The 18,713-nt window shown below is 31.9% G+C and overlaps 1 protein-coding gene across 2 annotated transcripts in view; it reads left to right on the plus strand.

Annotated features, from left to right (window-relative positions):
* Positions 1 to 11,193: 11,193 nt before the first annotated feature.
* The window catches only part of LOC149563455 (callose synthase 10-like), a 190,269-nt gene continuing 182,749 nt past the window's right edge, over positions 11,194 to 18,713 (plus strand). For both annotated transcript variants that reach the window (XM_089826706.1, XM_089826707.1), the window contains exons 1-2: positions 11,194 to 11,436; positions 11,979 to 12,225. In XM_089826706.1, coding sequence (XP_089682832.1) covers positions 12,018 to 12,225 — 208 coding nt within the window. In that variant the 5' untranslated portion in view covers positions 11,194 to 11,436; positions 11,979 to 12,017. The remainder of the gene's footprint in view (positions 11,437 to 11,978; positions 12,226 to 18,713) is intronic.

An 18,713-nucleotide genomic window follows, 5' to 3' on the forward strand; every position in this document is an offset into this window, starting at 1 on the left:
TCACTCTTTATGTCAGCAAGGGTTTCTCGCTTTTTATTGGATGTTTGTTGCTCCACACTTCTAACATATTCATCAATATCAAGGGCATTTAATAGATCAGGATAATTTTTGACATGCTCAATAGCCATTTCTTGTGTTTCCTCATCCATATCATCTATATCATGTCCAACTTCTTCACAATATATGTCCTTAGCCATTTTCTTGGCAAGTTTATATGACTCTGGATGAATTCTAGTATCATCCAATGGATCCATAACATGGTTTCCAAAAGCTGCTTGTCCAGTCCTTCTATCCCTTAAAAAAACCAGTAGCATTTATAAAGACAATTCACTTCATAGCCTCTACAGTTGGTTGCTTTAACCATTACCTGCTCAACAACTTCATACTTTTCATCCGGAGTAAGGAAATGTTCCAATGAATGAAGCTTCAATGGTAATATTTCTTTTCCAGGACTACATAATGTTGCAACCATGGCCAATGGATTCTGAAGATACCGACCAAGAGCAACAACACACCTCACAATCCCTCTCTATGTCGGCAACTGGTCCTGAGAGATGCGAGAATTCTCATATAGTGTAGGCAATAATTCATCTGCATAAACAACATTTATTGTGTCCAATCCTTCTACCAAATCACGTGGATGAACACAAACATAGGGAGGGACAGAGGGAGGACACAAACACACACATATTTAGTGGTTAAGTCACAAGGTTCGAGTTTGAGTTCGAGTTTGAAAATTATGAAGTTCAGATGAACTTGACAATAAATTCAATTTGACGATAAATTTGTCTTATATAATTTTTCAAAAATATATAATATATATGACCACAATTTCCAACAATGGGACAAAAAATAACTTTGTACAAATGATTGCGAGTATGATTTTTTTTACTTTTCTTTGCTAACAAATAGAATTAAAATAAATAATAATAATCATTTTATTTATTCTTGACTAACAAAATAAAACTGTGAATATTCAAGAATAAAAATAAAAATAATGTAGTCTAATTATAAATAAATTAAATCACAAATATTAATACTTTACTCATTATGATCCTTGTGTTTCACTAATAAAGTAAGATTAAAACAATTTACATCAAATTCCAATTCCAATTCGAAAATGAACAACCAAACGCAAGAAAAAGATATTCCCAGTCATATTCCGTTCCAATTCCAATTTCTAAATTGGCAACCAAATGCAGAATATGGATTTGTATATTCATCTTCCATGTAAACCAAATGGTCCAACTATCTTCCTAAAATGCATAACCAGGTTTTTGAAAACCTGGTTATGAGAGAAATTCATCTTCCCCAACCAAATAGGGCCTTAAGGACAAGAAAATTTCAAGGAGGGCAGACTGTAATGCCCCCCATCTTTTGGGCACTCAATGGAGTTCTTAGCTTTTCATTCTCCAAAGGCTAGATGGAGAAATAAGGAGAAATAAATTAAATTAAAGTCAACAAATAAATAAATCTAAAGGTGACTTTATATTCAATTAATTTAATTTTCTAGAAGCACAACTAATTATTGTATTGGAAAGGGGGAAGCTTCTAGAGAGTGCATTTTCTAGAAGTACAACTAATTATTGCACTGAAAAGGGGGAAGCTTCTAGAGAGTGCAATCAAATAATATTTTATTTCCTTCTAGAAGGGTGAAGGAAAATAATAAATAAAGGTGAGAGCTTCATTGTTAGGCATTCAATTATTTTCAATTGTATTTGATATGAACTTGGGAGAAGAAACTAAGGGTTTCTGATTTTAGTTAGCCATTGGAGAGTGTCAATTCTTCAATTTTGCAACCATTTGAGGTGTTGAAATATCTATTGAATTTGGCATTTAGGAGAGCTTCATTCTAGAGTTCTATTTATTTGTTAAGTTAAGGCATAATCGAAGGGTTTGAAGAATATTGAAGGACTAATGAGCGTAGATCTAAGGATTCATCTTTGGCAGCCATTAGTAATCATTTTTTCCTTGCTACTATAGTATGCATGAATAATGTTGTGCTATAGTACCCACACTATAGTATTTATGCTTGATTTTGATTGCATGCATGAATAATTTTGTGCTACAGTACCCACACTATAGTATTTATGCTTGATTTTGATTGCAACTTTCATCTCCATCTGTGGGCATCATTATTATCAGGTTCCTCTTGCAACTATTAGTAGTTAGCATTGTAATCTTAGGCATATAATTTTGTTGTTGCAGGTGATAAATCAATATTAGATTTGGCATTGTTGTAGTCATTATTGTAAGCCCATTTCTCTTGGAACATTCATAGCAACATTGTAAATGGGAATGAATTCAATAAAGGAGATATATGTTGCATACCATTTGTTTGATGAAATGTTAAATAACTGAATTATAAATGAATTTGGTGTTTTTTGAAGTTCTAATTGGTTGGGGTTATTACACAAAACCACACTAAGGAGGGCTAAAAGGTCTCAAAATAAAGTGCACCCATTTTAAGATGGTACACTTAATAACAAGCACAATTACTCCAACTGGAGCCCTTGCTTGGATATGGTTGTGCTTCATACTGTGTTAGATGTTTCTCTTCTTGCGAGTTTCCTAGGTTTCCCTAGTAATACACATTGAGATGGGGGGAGGGAGGTGACACAGTTGAAGTTGACTTCTCTAGCATGGTATTTTTAACATGTTCATTATGTTTCCCCCTGTGTTGTATTCTTTGTTATATGTTTTGTCTAGATTTCTTTAAATGATTATTATTTCTCCATTGGTGCAAGATGTTAAAGTAATCAAACATGTTGTGCACTTTATTCTATTTATTTCTCTCCTATTCCATATGTTGCAATATGTTATGTTGTATATGTTCCACTATTCATACGTGTGTCCATGTGTATTTTGCTTGGATGCTTGTGACATGGTGGCATTGATTCTTTATGGTCTCTATGTTGCCTACCCAAAAAAACTCTTCTTTGCATCTCTTATATACTCATCCTCCATTGTTCTTTAGTTATACTTCCTTTAGGGAAAGTTGACATTTCATATTAGATAGAATATTACATATTATTGTATGATGATACTGACCCCAAAGTTAGTAGATCACTTTGTCCTCTATTTTTGTCACGTGCTTCTTCCCTTTGAAGTGTTCTCTCTCGGGGACAATTTTGTTACAGTGGAAACATTTTTAGTGGATCCATTTACACTTCTATTAAATCTATTTCTTCCATTAAGGCATTTGCAATTGCTTTAATGTGGGGGTATATATTCCACTCATTTCTGTGGACACACTTTGATAATTTGGATTCCTCTGTTGAACTATTGATAGTTCATGGGGGTTTGATCATTGTTTTTCTTTTTTTTTGGATCTCTCTTTAGATTATTGATAGTCCAAAAGGCTCAATCCTTTCTTTTGAACCTCTTTGGATTATTAATAGTTAAAGAGGCTCGATCATGATTTTTGTTCCTTCTTTTGAATATTAACTGTTCAAAAAGATTGATCTTATTTTTGATCCCTTAAGTGCACACACATCCTTATGCCAAGTCATTTTGAATTCTTATTTTGGTACATGGAGTTCTCTCGAGGATGAATATTTTTTGATGGATTGACTAGCATGCCACAAACACTTGCTAGACCATTCAATTCATCTTTGATGGATTGACTAGCATGCCACACACACTTGCTAGACCAATTAATACCATCTTTTGTTGCAACATACCTTTTCACATAGATCACAATAAGAAACACAAACCTTATTGAGCAAGTTGAATACACTTAATGTCTTATCAGTGGCATCTTTGTTGTTGTAATTTTAGATATGATGAAGACTCAAGTTTGTTGGGGGTTTAATAGTTTCTTTGTCTCCATAGTCATCATGAGATCAACTTTTACTTTCAATCTACTTTACTGTTAGTTTGATGAAACTCATACTTCTGCTAAAGTGGGGGCTAAATGCACCATCTTAAAATGGAAGCACCCATTATTTAAGACCTTCTCGCTCCTGCCCTTTAGTGACCTTATGGACCATGGATAGATTCATGCTTAATTAACTCTCTCTCCTATTTTATCCAGCTTCTTTCTTTTTCATACGTGCTTGGGGTTAGCTCCTTTTGGGCTAACCCTGGGGAACATATTGACATATTCTAGAATAGGACAACTCAAAATGACCTATTCCTTTGGGGCTTTAGGCCTTGAGACTAGTTTAGTCTTGGGGTTGCAAAATTTCAAATCGATTATCCTGGTCGGCTTGCTTTATTAGTGCACCCACAAATTAGTATAAAAGTAATCCTAGGCACCTCGTTTTCACACACACAATGATTAATAATCATTCACACATGCCCAAGCACTCAAGCAAGAAGATATTCCTAAGATATTTCAAGCATTCAAGATTCAAGGATCCTTTGCGAGCACTTCCTCTTCAAGAATTAAAATTTTGTTGTCCATCAAGAGAGGAGCTCTACATCATGGCATTTATCTTCTTCTTCATTGATGCACATTACTCCATGATGTGATTTTGGTAGATCCATTGCATTTGTGGAGATTTTCTATATTATTCATTGTAAATTCAACATTGACAATACATAAACATTGTAAAATCCTTATTGACAAGGGTTTCATCAAACAAGGTGAATAGTTACATTTTTCCCCCCCTTTTTCATGCTTTTCATCTCAATTTCAAGGATTCTATTGACTTGGTGGTCCGCACCTCCTTCGGGGTTCACGACATGGCTTAACCGCCTCTTGTGGATCTAGGTAAGTCTAGTGTTTATCATGTTCATTGATAGCTCAAGCTTTTGGCGTAATGACAAGCATACCAACAATTGGTATCAGAGCATTGGGTCACGGGTTCAAATCTCAGTAGGTCTCCTTCATTCCATCAATGTGGGAACCCTTAGTCGGTGCTAAGGGGGAGATTGCTGACTTGGTGGTCAGCACCTCCTTTGGGGTTTGTGCATGGCTTAATGACCTCTTGTAAATTTGGGTAAGTCTGGTGTTTGTTACGTTCGTTGATAGCTCAAGCTTTTGGCACAACGACAAGCATACCAACAAATTCCTCAATCTAAAGCTTAACCATGATAAACCCTCATCAAACCAAAAAAATAACAACCAAGTTCTATTGTGTGCAAGAATAAGATATCTAAATTCTGCTTACAGATCCAAAAACTACTTATCAAGACCTTTTCAAAGAAGTTGGGTAGACTTTGCCACTGTTCCCAAGAACATGTTAATCTCATTGAGAGCTTTTTGAAGAAGTTGGATAGACTTTGCTATTATGTCTTGGGAACATGTTCATCTTCTCATAAAGTGTCCAAACTCTTTACTACCAAGTCGACTTGTCTTAGAAGGTCTGAGGAAAAGAGGGTTTTCTATTGTGATCGCACATTCATAGTCAAAAGTTCAGTCGCAGGTTCATATTTTATAATGTTCAGAGCAAAAACATATTCCCTTGCACATTTCAAGGTAAATACTTTATCATGTATTTCATCTTTTAACATAGGTCTATTTTCATATTTTAATTGGCCCAATTGCATATTTTTTTCACATAGATCTATCTCACTCTTGTTATTATATCAATGAGTTCAATTTCACATTTACAATTACTCATTTTAAAATAGATAAGAGCCTACAACACAATGGTAAATTTTGAGCCTCTTACTTGGGAGGTCTTGGATTCGAGTCTACTTGAGCTTAATACATAAAAATAATAATAATTAATCACAACACATAACAATTAACCTTGGCTTCACCTCTTATCGATAAAAATAAATAAAAAGACACTCATTTAAAAATAATTTACATTGCACGAAAGACGACTTGCTTGCGTACTTCCTTGATATAATTTTGGTTTAGATTGACATCATTAACCCCCCAACACACACTTTTTCACCAAAACACATGGCATGGGCAATTAGTACACAATAATTCCATAGATTAGATTTAGAAAATAAACAATCAATATATGCAAAACAAAAATACAAGGTTTAAATTTAACAATTACATCTAGAGTCAAGTCAATAATGAGTATTCAAATAGAATGGATTGTCATCCTCCATTGATCAATATTTATAGAAAAATAATCCATACATTATTATTAGAAAAAATGAAGAGACCTAACTACATATGCTATGATTATAATGAGTACATGTATATAATTTTTCATGCAACCTTCTCTAGCTAAAGTTTTAACTTTTTTCTTCTTGTTACTATCTTTATAGTCTACATTTAATAAATTCAAACCTAATATTTTCACAAGTTCATGGCATAGAGGTACATGTTTGATATTCAAATATTATTAGTCCCTACCTTTATAAAGGTAGAGACTATTGTTTTTGTTTTACTTATAGACAATTAGTTCACATTGGGAGTCGTGTTAATAAAATTTTTGAACAGTTTATTCTATAGTTTGAGGTGTCTTACTTTTTCAAATTTCATTTTTCATATTTTTTCTTAATTTTATTGAAATTTCCCTGCTTTCCTATTCATCCACTGTGATTTTTCTAGTGGCTTTATTGTTATTAGGCCCTGTTAAAAATAAAATGAAAAGATAGGCTGGATGAGATAAAGCCATATTCATTGCGAGCAGGTAAAGATGAATTTAATGAGTGTCAGAGAAGTTGGATCGATCCCTGCCCATGTATGCTGCTACGGATTAGTCCAACCGCCTGCTCGTGCTCAAAATGGGGAGTACTCAAAGGTTTCTTAAATGTGCCTTCTGTCCATTTCCCATGACTTGAACTACAACTTGTGAATCAAATTTTCTTGTTGGCCAACTGCAAGTTGAAATTGATGGCATGTCAGTGATGGAACCAATACGCATGCATAATCTTTTGAGGCTGAAGCACTGAATTCAAGCGATATCAACATTATGATCATATGCTCAGCGGTACCAATATTATGATTTTTTAAGCCTTCTGCTCTACAAGCGAAATTAAGATACATCTTTTTATATGTTTCAGACTTTCAATAAATAAGATATTCAATGTTGTAAATAAGATTAATAAATATTGTTTCTATTATAAACAAGGGTTCTAGGAGCAGGAGTCCTTGCCTTTTGCTTTTGCTCAAATCTAATGTGGTTAATTTTGATCATATTTTCGCAAGTAGCATGTCATTAGCAAGTGTGTATTATTATGCTATAACTCATTCTTTTACTATTAGATTTGTGACCTTAAAGAATATAAAATCATGCTAAGATTTTTTAGCATGTCTAAGCACACAGTAAAAGATTTGTTATTAGTGCTATGTCTTTCTTGGTTGATTCAAGTGCCTTGTTAGTAGATTACTCAACCAAATTTTTTGTGAAGTTAAAGAATGATAAATAGGTAGCTAAACATGCATTTCAACCAAGCCTGAAACAGTAGCATCATCTACTTGATGAAGCAAATTGGTCATGAAAAGACTCCAAAGAAATTGGACAGATTTAAGGGTTCGTTGCAATCTTTTATTAATAGAATTACAAAATGAGATTAGAGTGTTTAAAATATTGGATATATTGCTAGTGGTTAACCAGTCGACCCAATCGTTTTTATTATAATTTTTTTATTAAATAAAAAATAGAAAACAATTGTATGATAATTTTAAAATTGATTATTAAATTGAGAAAAATAATTTAATCACAGAATTTAGTCTGCTGCATAGACGCTGCCATATTATAATGTCATTAATAGATTGGATTCCTCTAAGTATGTTATGTTAATGATTAATAATTTATATTAAGTTTATTAATCAATTATTTTTTCTATTGGTTTTATATATTAATATTAAATTTTCAATTAGTTTTATATATTAATATCAATTTTTCTTATGATTAAGATTGATTTAATATTTTAAGTTTACTAATCAGTTTAATATATTAAGTTTAATAATCAATTAATTTTTATTATGATTAATTTAGTAGTTTGAATTAAGATTGTATAACAAGATTTTGTTTGTGAACATGAGTCAATCACACATATAGTTATTTTATAGAATTTTAAAAAATATAAATTTATTTAGAGATTGATATTTACTATTAAAAAAAAAAAAAAAAGATTATGTACTATATTTAAATTGGTATCTTATTTTGTCTTTATAAATTTTCTTTTGTTGTGAAAGTAGATTTTTTTTTCATAAATATATTAAATATCTAGAACTAATATTAAAATATTAATATTGCACTATTTACATATTATATCTCTAACTAATATTATATATCTTAAATTATATTTTTTTCTTATGCTTTTCACAATAGGCAGCGACTCCTGCTGGACCAGAGCTCTTGTTGCAAGTAGTGATTTTCCCACATTATTAATATTTTAACATATCACCTATAATTCCTTTGCTTGACACAATTTTTTTGTTTTATAGGATGTTTGCCTTTACTTAAAACCACTAACTTCTTCTTTCAACATGTAAAAAAAGTGAACTATTAAAAAACTTTTGTCAAGCTTATTTTAAAGAGGTACAAGGAATCATAAATTACAAAATCTTCAAAATTGAAATTGTTTCAAATCTATCTTTTAATTTATTCAATATAAAAATACAATACAAATATTTCATATATATATTTTAAAATTATATGATAAAAATAAATTATACACTTTCCTCACATATTAGCTTACACAATTCTTAATCCCTCAACCATTAGACCACTAATAATACAATTAGTAGTTAAATAGCTCACATGAGGCCCATCGAAAATTGACACCGGCTACGGTGCAACTTATTTGCAGCTAGCCCTCTAGCCCCTTCGTTTGCACTCTCTCATAATATGCTATCCTGCCTGATGTAAGTTTTACTCTCTACTTTTGGGAAAAATCCATCTTAAATAACAATATTTAATTTCAATATTTAAAGCACATCATTTCTTGATTACTTGTAAATTATTTAGTGAGCATCATAATAAGAGAGGTTGTGTTTTTTATTTACTTCTAGTTTTTATTATGCATGTAATACATGTTTTAAAAGTTATATTAATACAATTTTGGTATACTTTTAAATGTAAATTTTATCTTTTAAATTTAATAGATTTTTTGAATATTTTATTTTATAAATATTTATAAGATTTTTTAATAAAAATCTATCTATAATTGAATTAATTTTCTTTTATTAAATATATAAATCTAATTTTTCTTTTAATTATATTGTATTAAATTGTAAGTTTTTATAGTATATAGTAATAAATTTAAATGAGAAATTATACACAATTTTAAAAATTTCTCGAATACAATTGTAGATAATTTTGTAGTTCATTTTTTTCTCTTTGATTAAAAAATTATGATAGAAAATATAAACAACATATTAACTTCTTATTAACAAAAAAATCAACAAAATTTCAAGTTACATGAAACAAAATATAATATGAAAATTAGGATAAAGAAAACATAACAATCATAGATATATCAAGTTTTCCTTTATAATATAATTTGTACTTATAATTAAAATTTTGCATCTTTTTAAAATATAACTTTTATTTCAAATATTTTCCATTCTTAAATAGAATTAGATTTATAAGTATATTCATTTTAAACATTCTGACTTATTTATAGAATTAGATTTATAAGTATAGTTATTTATCTTTTATTGATTAAAATGACTTGTGATTATTAAATAGATTATGATACACTTTTAAAAATATTTTTTATAGTAAAAATATTTCGTTCAAATAAATATATTTATTCAATTTTTATTTATTTTAAATATAACGTTATTTTATAAAATGATGTATATAAATAAATTTAAATTTTTACCAATTGTAGTTCAAATAATAAATTATATTAAAAAGATAATTATAAACTTCAAATTTTTAATACTTATTAACAAATTATTATAATTTTTAAAACATTTTTAACAAATTATTATAATTTTTGAACATTTATTAACAAATTATTTAAAATTAAACCAAATATATTATTTTAAATCTTAAAATAAAAAATTTATTATCTTTAATTTTTATTTGAAAAATTCTTTTTAAAAGATGTAATTTTTTCCAAAAAAACCAACCTTATAGTAGCAATTATATTTATTACTATATACTATTAAAACTTACAATTATTAGTATATAATAAAAAGAAAAGTTAGATTTATATATTTAATAAATAATTTTTTAAAATTCAATTATACGTAATTTTTTAATTGAAAAACTTATAAATATTTATTAATAAATATTTTTTAAAATAATAATAAAATTATAAGTAATAAAATTTACATTCAAAATTTTATCAATATACTTTAAAAATATGTATGAAAAGGTCTCTATGCATAGTAAAAACTATATTTTCTATACAATAATTCACCTAAGTAAAACAAATATACATCTTGTATAATTCCCCAACTAAAAAGATAGTCTGGCTTAAATACTATCAACTCAATATATAAATTGTGAAATAAAAAATGTTATTTGGCATGCTTTTTTTTTCGAGAAGGTACAAAGTAAAGCGGCTAAGACAGCGTATCGTTGTCAACCAGCACATACGGAGGGGTGAGGGGACTAGGTGCAAATAAGTTGCACCGTAGCCGGTGTCTCGAAAATCGGATCTTTTGAAACATTGTGCCCCAAAAGGAAAATATTTTTAATATAAAGAAAAATATGTAATAGGAAAGAAGATATTTTCGACACCTGAACAACTCCCATCATATTAATCTCTGCATATTTACAATTTCATAGATATATTTTATCAACTTTAAATGAAAATAAGTATACAACAAAAAGAAATTTGCTTGGAGGTAAACCGTCAAGTGCCTGCCTAGCTTTAAAAAAGTATAACCCCAGCGTTTCCTTGAATTTCCTTAAAAAAAAAGAGAAAACGATTCCAATGTTGCAGTACAATCTGACGCCGGTTCTAACTCCCGCGCCTCACATGGTTCCTGTGCACCAGTGGGACCCACCAATCCATTTAAAAAACCACATCCAATCCACAAACCAATTTAACGGGCACGTCAGAATTATCACTATTCATATATTTATAATTTTACCGTTTTAATTAAAAAATCAAATCGTCCTTCACTCACTGTATTTATTGGAGGTTCGACTAAATAAATTTAGGAGGTGTATTAAGTCAAACTATAAGCGCGTTTGGGTTGCTTATTTCGCAGTTTACCGACTTCAATTGCCCTCTTTGAAAATTCCGGCGAAAATATATATCTGGCAGTTCCTTAACGGCTTTGCTTTTTAAATGTTTTAATATAAAACTGGAAGGCCGCGTCAGCCCCGTGTATTATATGGAAGCTTTAACCTTTTTCAGTCGGTATTTTGAAAAATTATTACAGGCATCCAGCTAACCCTTTTTATCTCTCCTGTTCAGATAATATGCCTTAAATATTCTGCTTTCTTTTGCAGAATCTCTGGAGATTGTTTCGTACACCGCTCATTTCAGTCTTGAGCTAAGGTTTATTTGAAGTTCACTACAGTTAATACATTCTGGTCTTTTGCTGTTTTTCGCTGATTGGAACGGTCTGTGACGATCTTGCTTGCTTCCGAATCTTCATTACATGTAAGTTGTCTATTTTTGTTTTGTTTAATAGTTTCTAAGATTAGTGTTTGTGTTTTTAAACCAAATAAAGAACAGCAGACGGCTGTTCGATCGTACTTGTACAAACACTACCGCGATCTAGTTTTGAAATCCTCCCAAAACCCTATATGATTGATTGTCTAAACTGAAGCAAGCTGACTAAATTAATGTTAGTCCTAATTTATTCGTGGATTCTGAGTTGAGCATCCAAGGTTTTCGTAGTAAGATATTTGCCAAAGCACTTTTGGATAACCCGGGCTTACGTTTTAGCCCAATCCTACCTCACTCTGCAACGGATGATTTTCTTTTTGTTGTGATGATTCTTATGTTGTAATATGATAAATTTGTCAAACCCCAGTGCAAAACGTAACGCTCTCGCGGGATCCTATCCGTTGTTGTTGTAATTTATAGCACTTCTTTAACTCTGAATTGCGTGGCGTGTAGCTTTCAAAACATAGCAAGCTCAGTATATTCAGTTAAGTATTTTTCTGATCTCTAGAGTGCGATATGTGCTTTGAATCTAGGATAATTGCCATGCACTGAGTTTAGCTGGAGCTAGAGATATGGATAGGGTTGAGAGGAACTGGGAGCGCCTGGTTCGAGCCACTTTGCAGCGAGAGCAGCTTCGCAGTGGAGGGAGGGCAGGTGGCAGGGCATCAGCAGGGCTTTTTGGCAGTGTTCCATCGTCTCTGGGGAGAGGTAGTAATATTGATGCCATTCTACATGCCGCAGATGCAATTCAGGATGAGGATCCGAATGTTGCTCGTATATGTAAGTGTATTTCTTCCTGTTTAGCAATAAAATAAAATTATGTGGTATCGTATGCAGCTTAAATTAAGCGGAGGATGGAAATTATTTATTTAATCTAAATTGTTCCAGAATTGATTATAAGAAGCTCTAAAATACTTGATATTTGTAGTCACAAGCTGGCACTTAAAATTTATAGGCCAGGACAATGGAATAAAAGCTTGGATAACTTGTTTCTCATCTCAACATTCATAGCAACAGTTTTCCTAAATTTGACAAATTAGAACTGAAGGGAAAACAAAGTCTACGTGGTCAAGATTTTGGCATTAAATTTACATAAGATTTTTTGAGTGTGCCAATATATATCACGGAACTACCAAAATGTATCATTGCAAACTGTAGCCTATTTCTCCTGTCATTCTTATGTGATGAAATGAAATTCTTTTTAGAGTTGAATATTTCTTGTCATAAGATTTTTTCCCCTAAAAGAACCTTTCCTCCTCACAGGCTTTCTTCGGTTCATAGGTTATCTAAACATCATGACATGCATTGCTTATAAATACTAAATTTAGTTTAGTTGTTGATTTGCACTAGTTGTTAATAGATTCAATACTCAGGATTGAAAAAAGATGACAATTAGAAAAAGAAAGCATGACAAGGGTGCAGTTCCAATAACATGAGAGTGCATCTCATTATTATATGAGATGAGAGTCAATCTCTAATAAAATGAGAGTATATTTCCAATTTAATGATTCTAAACTGTTGCAAAAGTGAAATAGACAAGAATTTAGGACAATCGAATGTAACAAAGCAGAAATCTAATCTTTGAGAGTCCACTTATAAGATATTGAGCCACATCTTTCAAATTCCAGGTCAAGAAGTTGTTTTTGACAGGGTTTGTATTGACTCTAAACACAAACAATGAAAAACAGTTACGATGTCTCATGACTATACCTTCTGAACCGCATCAGATCAATTATAATCAAAGATTCAAATGCTCTACCGGTTTTTTGTTGTCGTCAATTAGTTGAGCTTAGTTTTTCTATCACATTTGTAATTGAGTAATGAACTCAGTCTATGGAAGCTCCCACAATAAGAGATCTTGATATATGGAATACTCATGTTATGTATGTTCATATATTAATGTCATCTAGATGGATGATGTGGATATCTGAGTTGAGATGCTTAATTGAATTTTGCCTGGTTGATATTAATAATTATAAGGACAGCAAAAAGCAAGAAAATGCTGATATAAGTTGAAAGGAGCAGGCAAGAAGTATTATTGCTGATCTTCATCATATAAGAGGTACATTCATACAAATGGGAAGGTGTGTAGTGTTACAACGTATGCAAGTGTTTAATAATCTGGAGACCTACTATCATATAATTATGGAGTTGGCATTGTTTTCCAGGCCACAACTAACAGAAGTGGGATGTTACCATCAAGAAGGGAAGGGTTAAAATCACTGAAGTCATGTCCTTCATGATAATTTTGTTGCTAGCTACAGTAATTTGATTGTCGATAATACTAATCTCTCTAGTGGAAATTAAAAAATGTCTGCTTGATAATTTGAAAAAAAGTTAGGGCAGGGGCCCTAGCTTGTTTGGCTAAATCTTCCCTGTTGCAGGGGGTTGGTCACGGGTTCTAGTCTCCCCTGTCCCCGTGGTACCGGTGGGTGTGTCGCGCCAACGCTACCGGTCACGTTAAAAAGTTTACCTGGCGCACTGCAGTTTATAGGGGGGGCCGTGCTGCACCCAATTCCTGCAGTGTAATTAAAAAAAAAAAACTTGAAAAAAAGTTGGTAAATGTTAATTATGTTAGGTACCAGTTTTAGGTTAAATTCCATAGTTCAATACCATACAAAAGAATGGACTATGGCCAAATGTTGAGGTAAATAATCACAATTATAAATGAGCCAATTGAATTGGCTTTTGTGTATGAAATGAAAAGGCATGTACATAAAAGAGCCTCAAGATTAAAAAAGGAAATTTCGCAAACGGTATACAAAGAGAGCAGACCCAACAATTACACAAGAAATTTCATTCTTGTGGCATGTAAGATATTTCAATCTATGAAGGAAGTTTGAAACACTTTTCCATCTAACTCTTGATATGACGAAGAGTACAAAACTACTAGAAGATCCCTTTAAGAGAATGAGTTAAACACTGAAAACAAGAAAAAACTATAAGAAAGTGATATAGTAAGAAAGGAAAGTTATTTGATTTCAAGGTGAAAAGAATTAATTTCTTTGGGGAAACACAACCCTAAAGGCTCTTGGAAAACTATAGAAAAAAAGGAAAACAAATAGAAAATAATATCACGAATATACATTGGTTAGATAATGTGAAGCTCCTCTATGAACTGGCACAAGAGAAAACTAGCACTCCAATAATTGAAACTACAGCCAAGCTATTCTTAGTGGATGATATCAGCAAGGTATAAAAAATTTAGCAAGTGGTAAAGCTCAAGACATTGATTGGCTGCAGGCAGATTTTTTAAAATGAGGTGTTGAGATATTGGCCTACACACCAAAAGGATCTTTAATTACAATATAGAAAATGGCAAAATCAGTAGTTGGGCAGAAAAAGAGAGTGGACGGACAAAAGGGTGAGGTGCTTTTGGGTCAAAGAACTGTTACCATTGACCATTGCATCAGTCATAACTCATAAGTACTTCAATGAAAAGATTTGTGACACCCAAGCTGTGGAGGCCTTTTGTTGCTTCATTGATTTTAGAAAAGATTTTGACACAGTTCCTAGGGATAAGCTTTTGAGTAAAATGGGACAATTTGGGATTCCAAATGAGTGTAGAATGACTGTCCATAAGCTTTATGAGCAAGTTAGAGCTAAAATCAGAATTGAAGAGTGTCTGTTTGAATGTTTTGGTAGTGACATTGGAGTCAAACAAGGGTGTTTTTGTTCGTCACTTTGTTTTATTTATTTATTGATAAGATAGAGGAATGGTTAATCAAGACCATTGGAAACAGTAATGAATCAGTTGGTTACATGATGAAGCTACTTTTGAGTGGTGATGAAATTATCCTAATCAGAAGGGTTGAGAGACCAATGAATTCTGCAGAGCTGTTTTGCCAGGATGTTGGGATACAAGTGGACACCAACAAAGCCAACAAAACCAATGTCACGATTTTTTCTTTTAAAAGGAAGAAGTAGCAGGTTAATTTTATCTTTGAGTAAATATCTTAGGAGATAGTGGAAGAATTCAAGCACCTAGGAATTGATTTTCACTATTGGCTCATTTGGGAGACGTGATGGAGATATTGTCATTGATGTCGAATGTATGAAGACATTGTTGTTAGAAAGAGATGGTGTTATAAACAAGGCAAGTATAATAGGCAGTTAAGAATCACAAGAAAACAGATAAACAGACAATATATCCTAATAAACATTACTTTGAGCATATGTGTTATATGCAGTGAAAAAATTTAGTAACAGTAATAAAAGATTTGCCATATTAAGATACCGTCAAGAATAATATTAAAACCATGTGAGCACAGCAATCAAATGAGTATTGAAGTAACTATACCTACAGATGATGGGGGACAACCATGAAATACATTAGTAACACATCCAGTGCATTGTGCTGAGGACAGGGTGATCTCATTCTTAAGATCGTTGAGAAAAATATACACGTCAATGATAAAGTAATAACTTGATACCATGTTCCAAAATGTCATAAATTCTTTATATGGGCAGTTGGGATTATGAAAGAAAGGTTGTATTACAAAGACTATGAATTCCGATAACATAGAAGCATGGGAGATATATGACAAGCTTGGGAAAAATCATTCAGAGTAATCAGAATATATCTATGAGCAAGGTCAACACTATGTTATCAACTTCAACGTGAAAAATAAAAGAATGACATACGAGCCTACGTGGAGTCTAGTAGAATATAAATGATATATATATGTTTTTGGTGAAGGCAGTGACATCACTGGTATTATGTTTGACTGTGACAAAAGACAAATTCCTGTTTGGAATGAAAGCTTCATAACAAGGATTGACAACAAGTTTATATAGCAACAACATTCAATATTGGTATACAGCGAATTGATGTTTTATGGATGCTGCAATAATATGAAGGATGTGCACATACAATAAAAATATGGTGTCAAACTGTGCAATGGACCAATGCTGATGGTCAACTGCTGAAAATCGAACAAAGAGGACTCCACGTCAGACAAAAATGATTAGAGGGAGACATCTGGGATTCTAGAATACAAATAGAGAATGCAGCATGTAAAGGTGGAATACAATTAAGGAGTTCAACCCTGTCAACATTTAAATATATGCCAGCAAAGCATCATCAGAAATTTTAAGAGTTTGATTCATATATAATTAAAGAAAGCAAGCAGCAATAACAAAGAATTAACTTATTCAAAGTTTGCAAATAGATTAAACGGTTGTGATCATAATTAAAAAAGGTCTTAATAAAAATATGATTGAAAAAGGGGATTAAATTATAATGAAGAGTTATGAATCAAGAGACATATCCTTCATGTCAAATAGATATAAATATACAGTGAATAACAAGGTGAAATGAGAAACAAGTAGAATAAAAAATAGTAAGAGTAAAAGAGGAGTGAAGATTGAAGAATATCACAATATTAAAAGATGAGTAAATAAAGAGGAAATAATTACATCTATATACTCAGATTTATCAAATCTGATATATATAATTAGGTATTGAATGTATGTGGAAGGCAGTGATAAAAGAGCATCCATGAATACAGTATGGAGGATGTGTGAAGTGTACAGATCTATCTTGTAAATAGAAAGCATGAGACATACAGATTTGAAGAAGGAAATACAGCAGATCAACGAAACATGCACAATAGAGTTGATTGATTTCAAGGGTTTAAAAAGTATCCATCATCAGTTATAGTAAACAACATAGTCAAGGTGGAAGAACAGTTTACATAGTCAAGGTGGAAGAACAGTTTGTCTGCAGTGGTTTGGTGCTTACAAAGACAAGCAGTGGGAGTTGGTGCTTCCAGTAGGTTGGTGCTTGCAAAGTGTGTGAGTGGGTGCTTCCTGGTAGTTTGTGTTCATAAACATAGAGGCTGCAGCCTCTAGTAGGTTGGTACCTACAAATCATTTCAAAAGAACAAGTTTATATAAAAAATAATTAATTTGCAGTGGTTTTCTCCCACATTGGGTATCCACGTAAATATTGTGTCATTATGTTTATGTGCCTAATTATCTATTTCAGTTAGTGATTCTATTGTGTGGATTAAAATTTTAAAAAAGAAAAGTTATTATTATATTGGTTCACCCCCCTCTCAGTATAATCGTGCTCTCTTTATGTGGGATAAAATGGATTTAAGGAGGATGGGGAGCTTCTTATCTTCTTCAAAGCAATTGCAACAAAGTGAAGTTATGGGTTTGGAAGACCAAGAAACTTCTTTTTGGTTTGTTGATTGTCCTATATGGGGAGCAACATGTCATATCACAAGCAAAGATAAGTAGAAAGAATTCAAAAGCATCTAATCAGTAGTAATCTCAAAGTAAAATCAACTGTCCCATATGAGATCCTTTTTGTTGAGTTTGGTATGCTCTTGATGGAGGCATGGACAATTTATTTTGTTATTTATAAAGGTTGAGAACAAGGATAAGCACCACTTGCCCAAAATTGTTGTTGAGGAGTTAAACTATAGGAAAAGGACTTGGAGGAAAGAAAACGATAAGTGGATGGACAAATGGGACATTATTTGGCAAGAATGCCCTAACATTTAATGTGTAGATAACAAAGTCATTGTTAAGAAAAAATCAAAACTGCCATGTGGACAAAATCAAGTACAAAAACATCTATGTTAAAGAATTCAACCCCACATGGAAGCATGATGAAATAACTTAATTGAGGGTTGCAATTAAGGGAAATACTAATTTTTTTATAGCATAGGCGAGGATTGGTTCTCATCATCCAAAATGTGAAATGTGGATAGATGGACAACCCCCAAGGGGAAGTGGGAGGAAAGAACTTGCATCTTTTGTAATAGTGGAGTGGTTGAAATTGAGTGGCACTTCATCATAAAGTGTGTAGCATATGTGGATATCCTTATTCAATTTGAAAACAATTTGAAGGTGGGCATTTTGAATGAGATGTTGTGGCGGCAAGGCTTTAGAAAATGGTGAGCTTCTTGGTCAAGATGTATAATAGAAGAGGTGACATTGAAAGGAATTTGAAAATGGTTTAATGTATAGCTCTTGGTCTTGTAGACCAGTTGGTCTTGTGGGCCTTAGTAGTATTCCTTCAAATATCCAGCTAGGTGCATTGATGAAAACAAATAGATTATATTGTATATATTTTTGTGTTCTAGACCCTTGTTTGCTTCATTCAATTATCTTCTTGGGGCTTTTTTAAGTGCTTATTGTAAGTGAATATCAAAAGAGTCTTGTTGATAAGGGATTGACTTTAATTCATAATTACAATGATGAACTCCAATTAGGTTTATTCTACAAGCCACCTTAAATTCATTTGAGGTTTAATG

This window comes from Cupressus sempervirens, chromosome 4 (assembly GCF_028749045.1).
Source record: "Cupressus sempervirens isolate cs-2001-9-10 chromosome 4, ASM2874904v1, whole genome shotgun sequence".
In the NCBI taxonomy this organism is placed as follows: domain Eukaryota; kingdom Viridiplantae; phylum Streptophyta; class Pinopsida; order Cupressales; family Cupressaceae; genus Cupressus; species Cupressus sempervirens.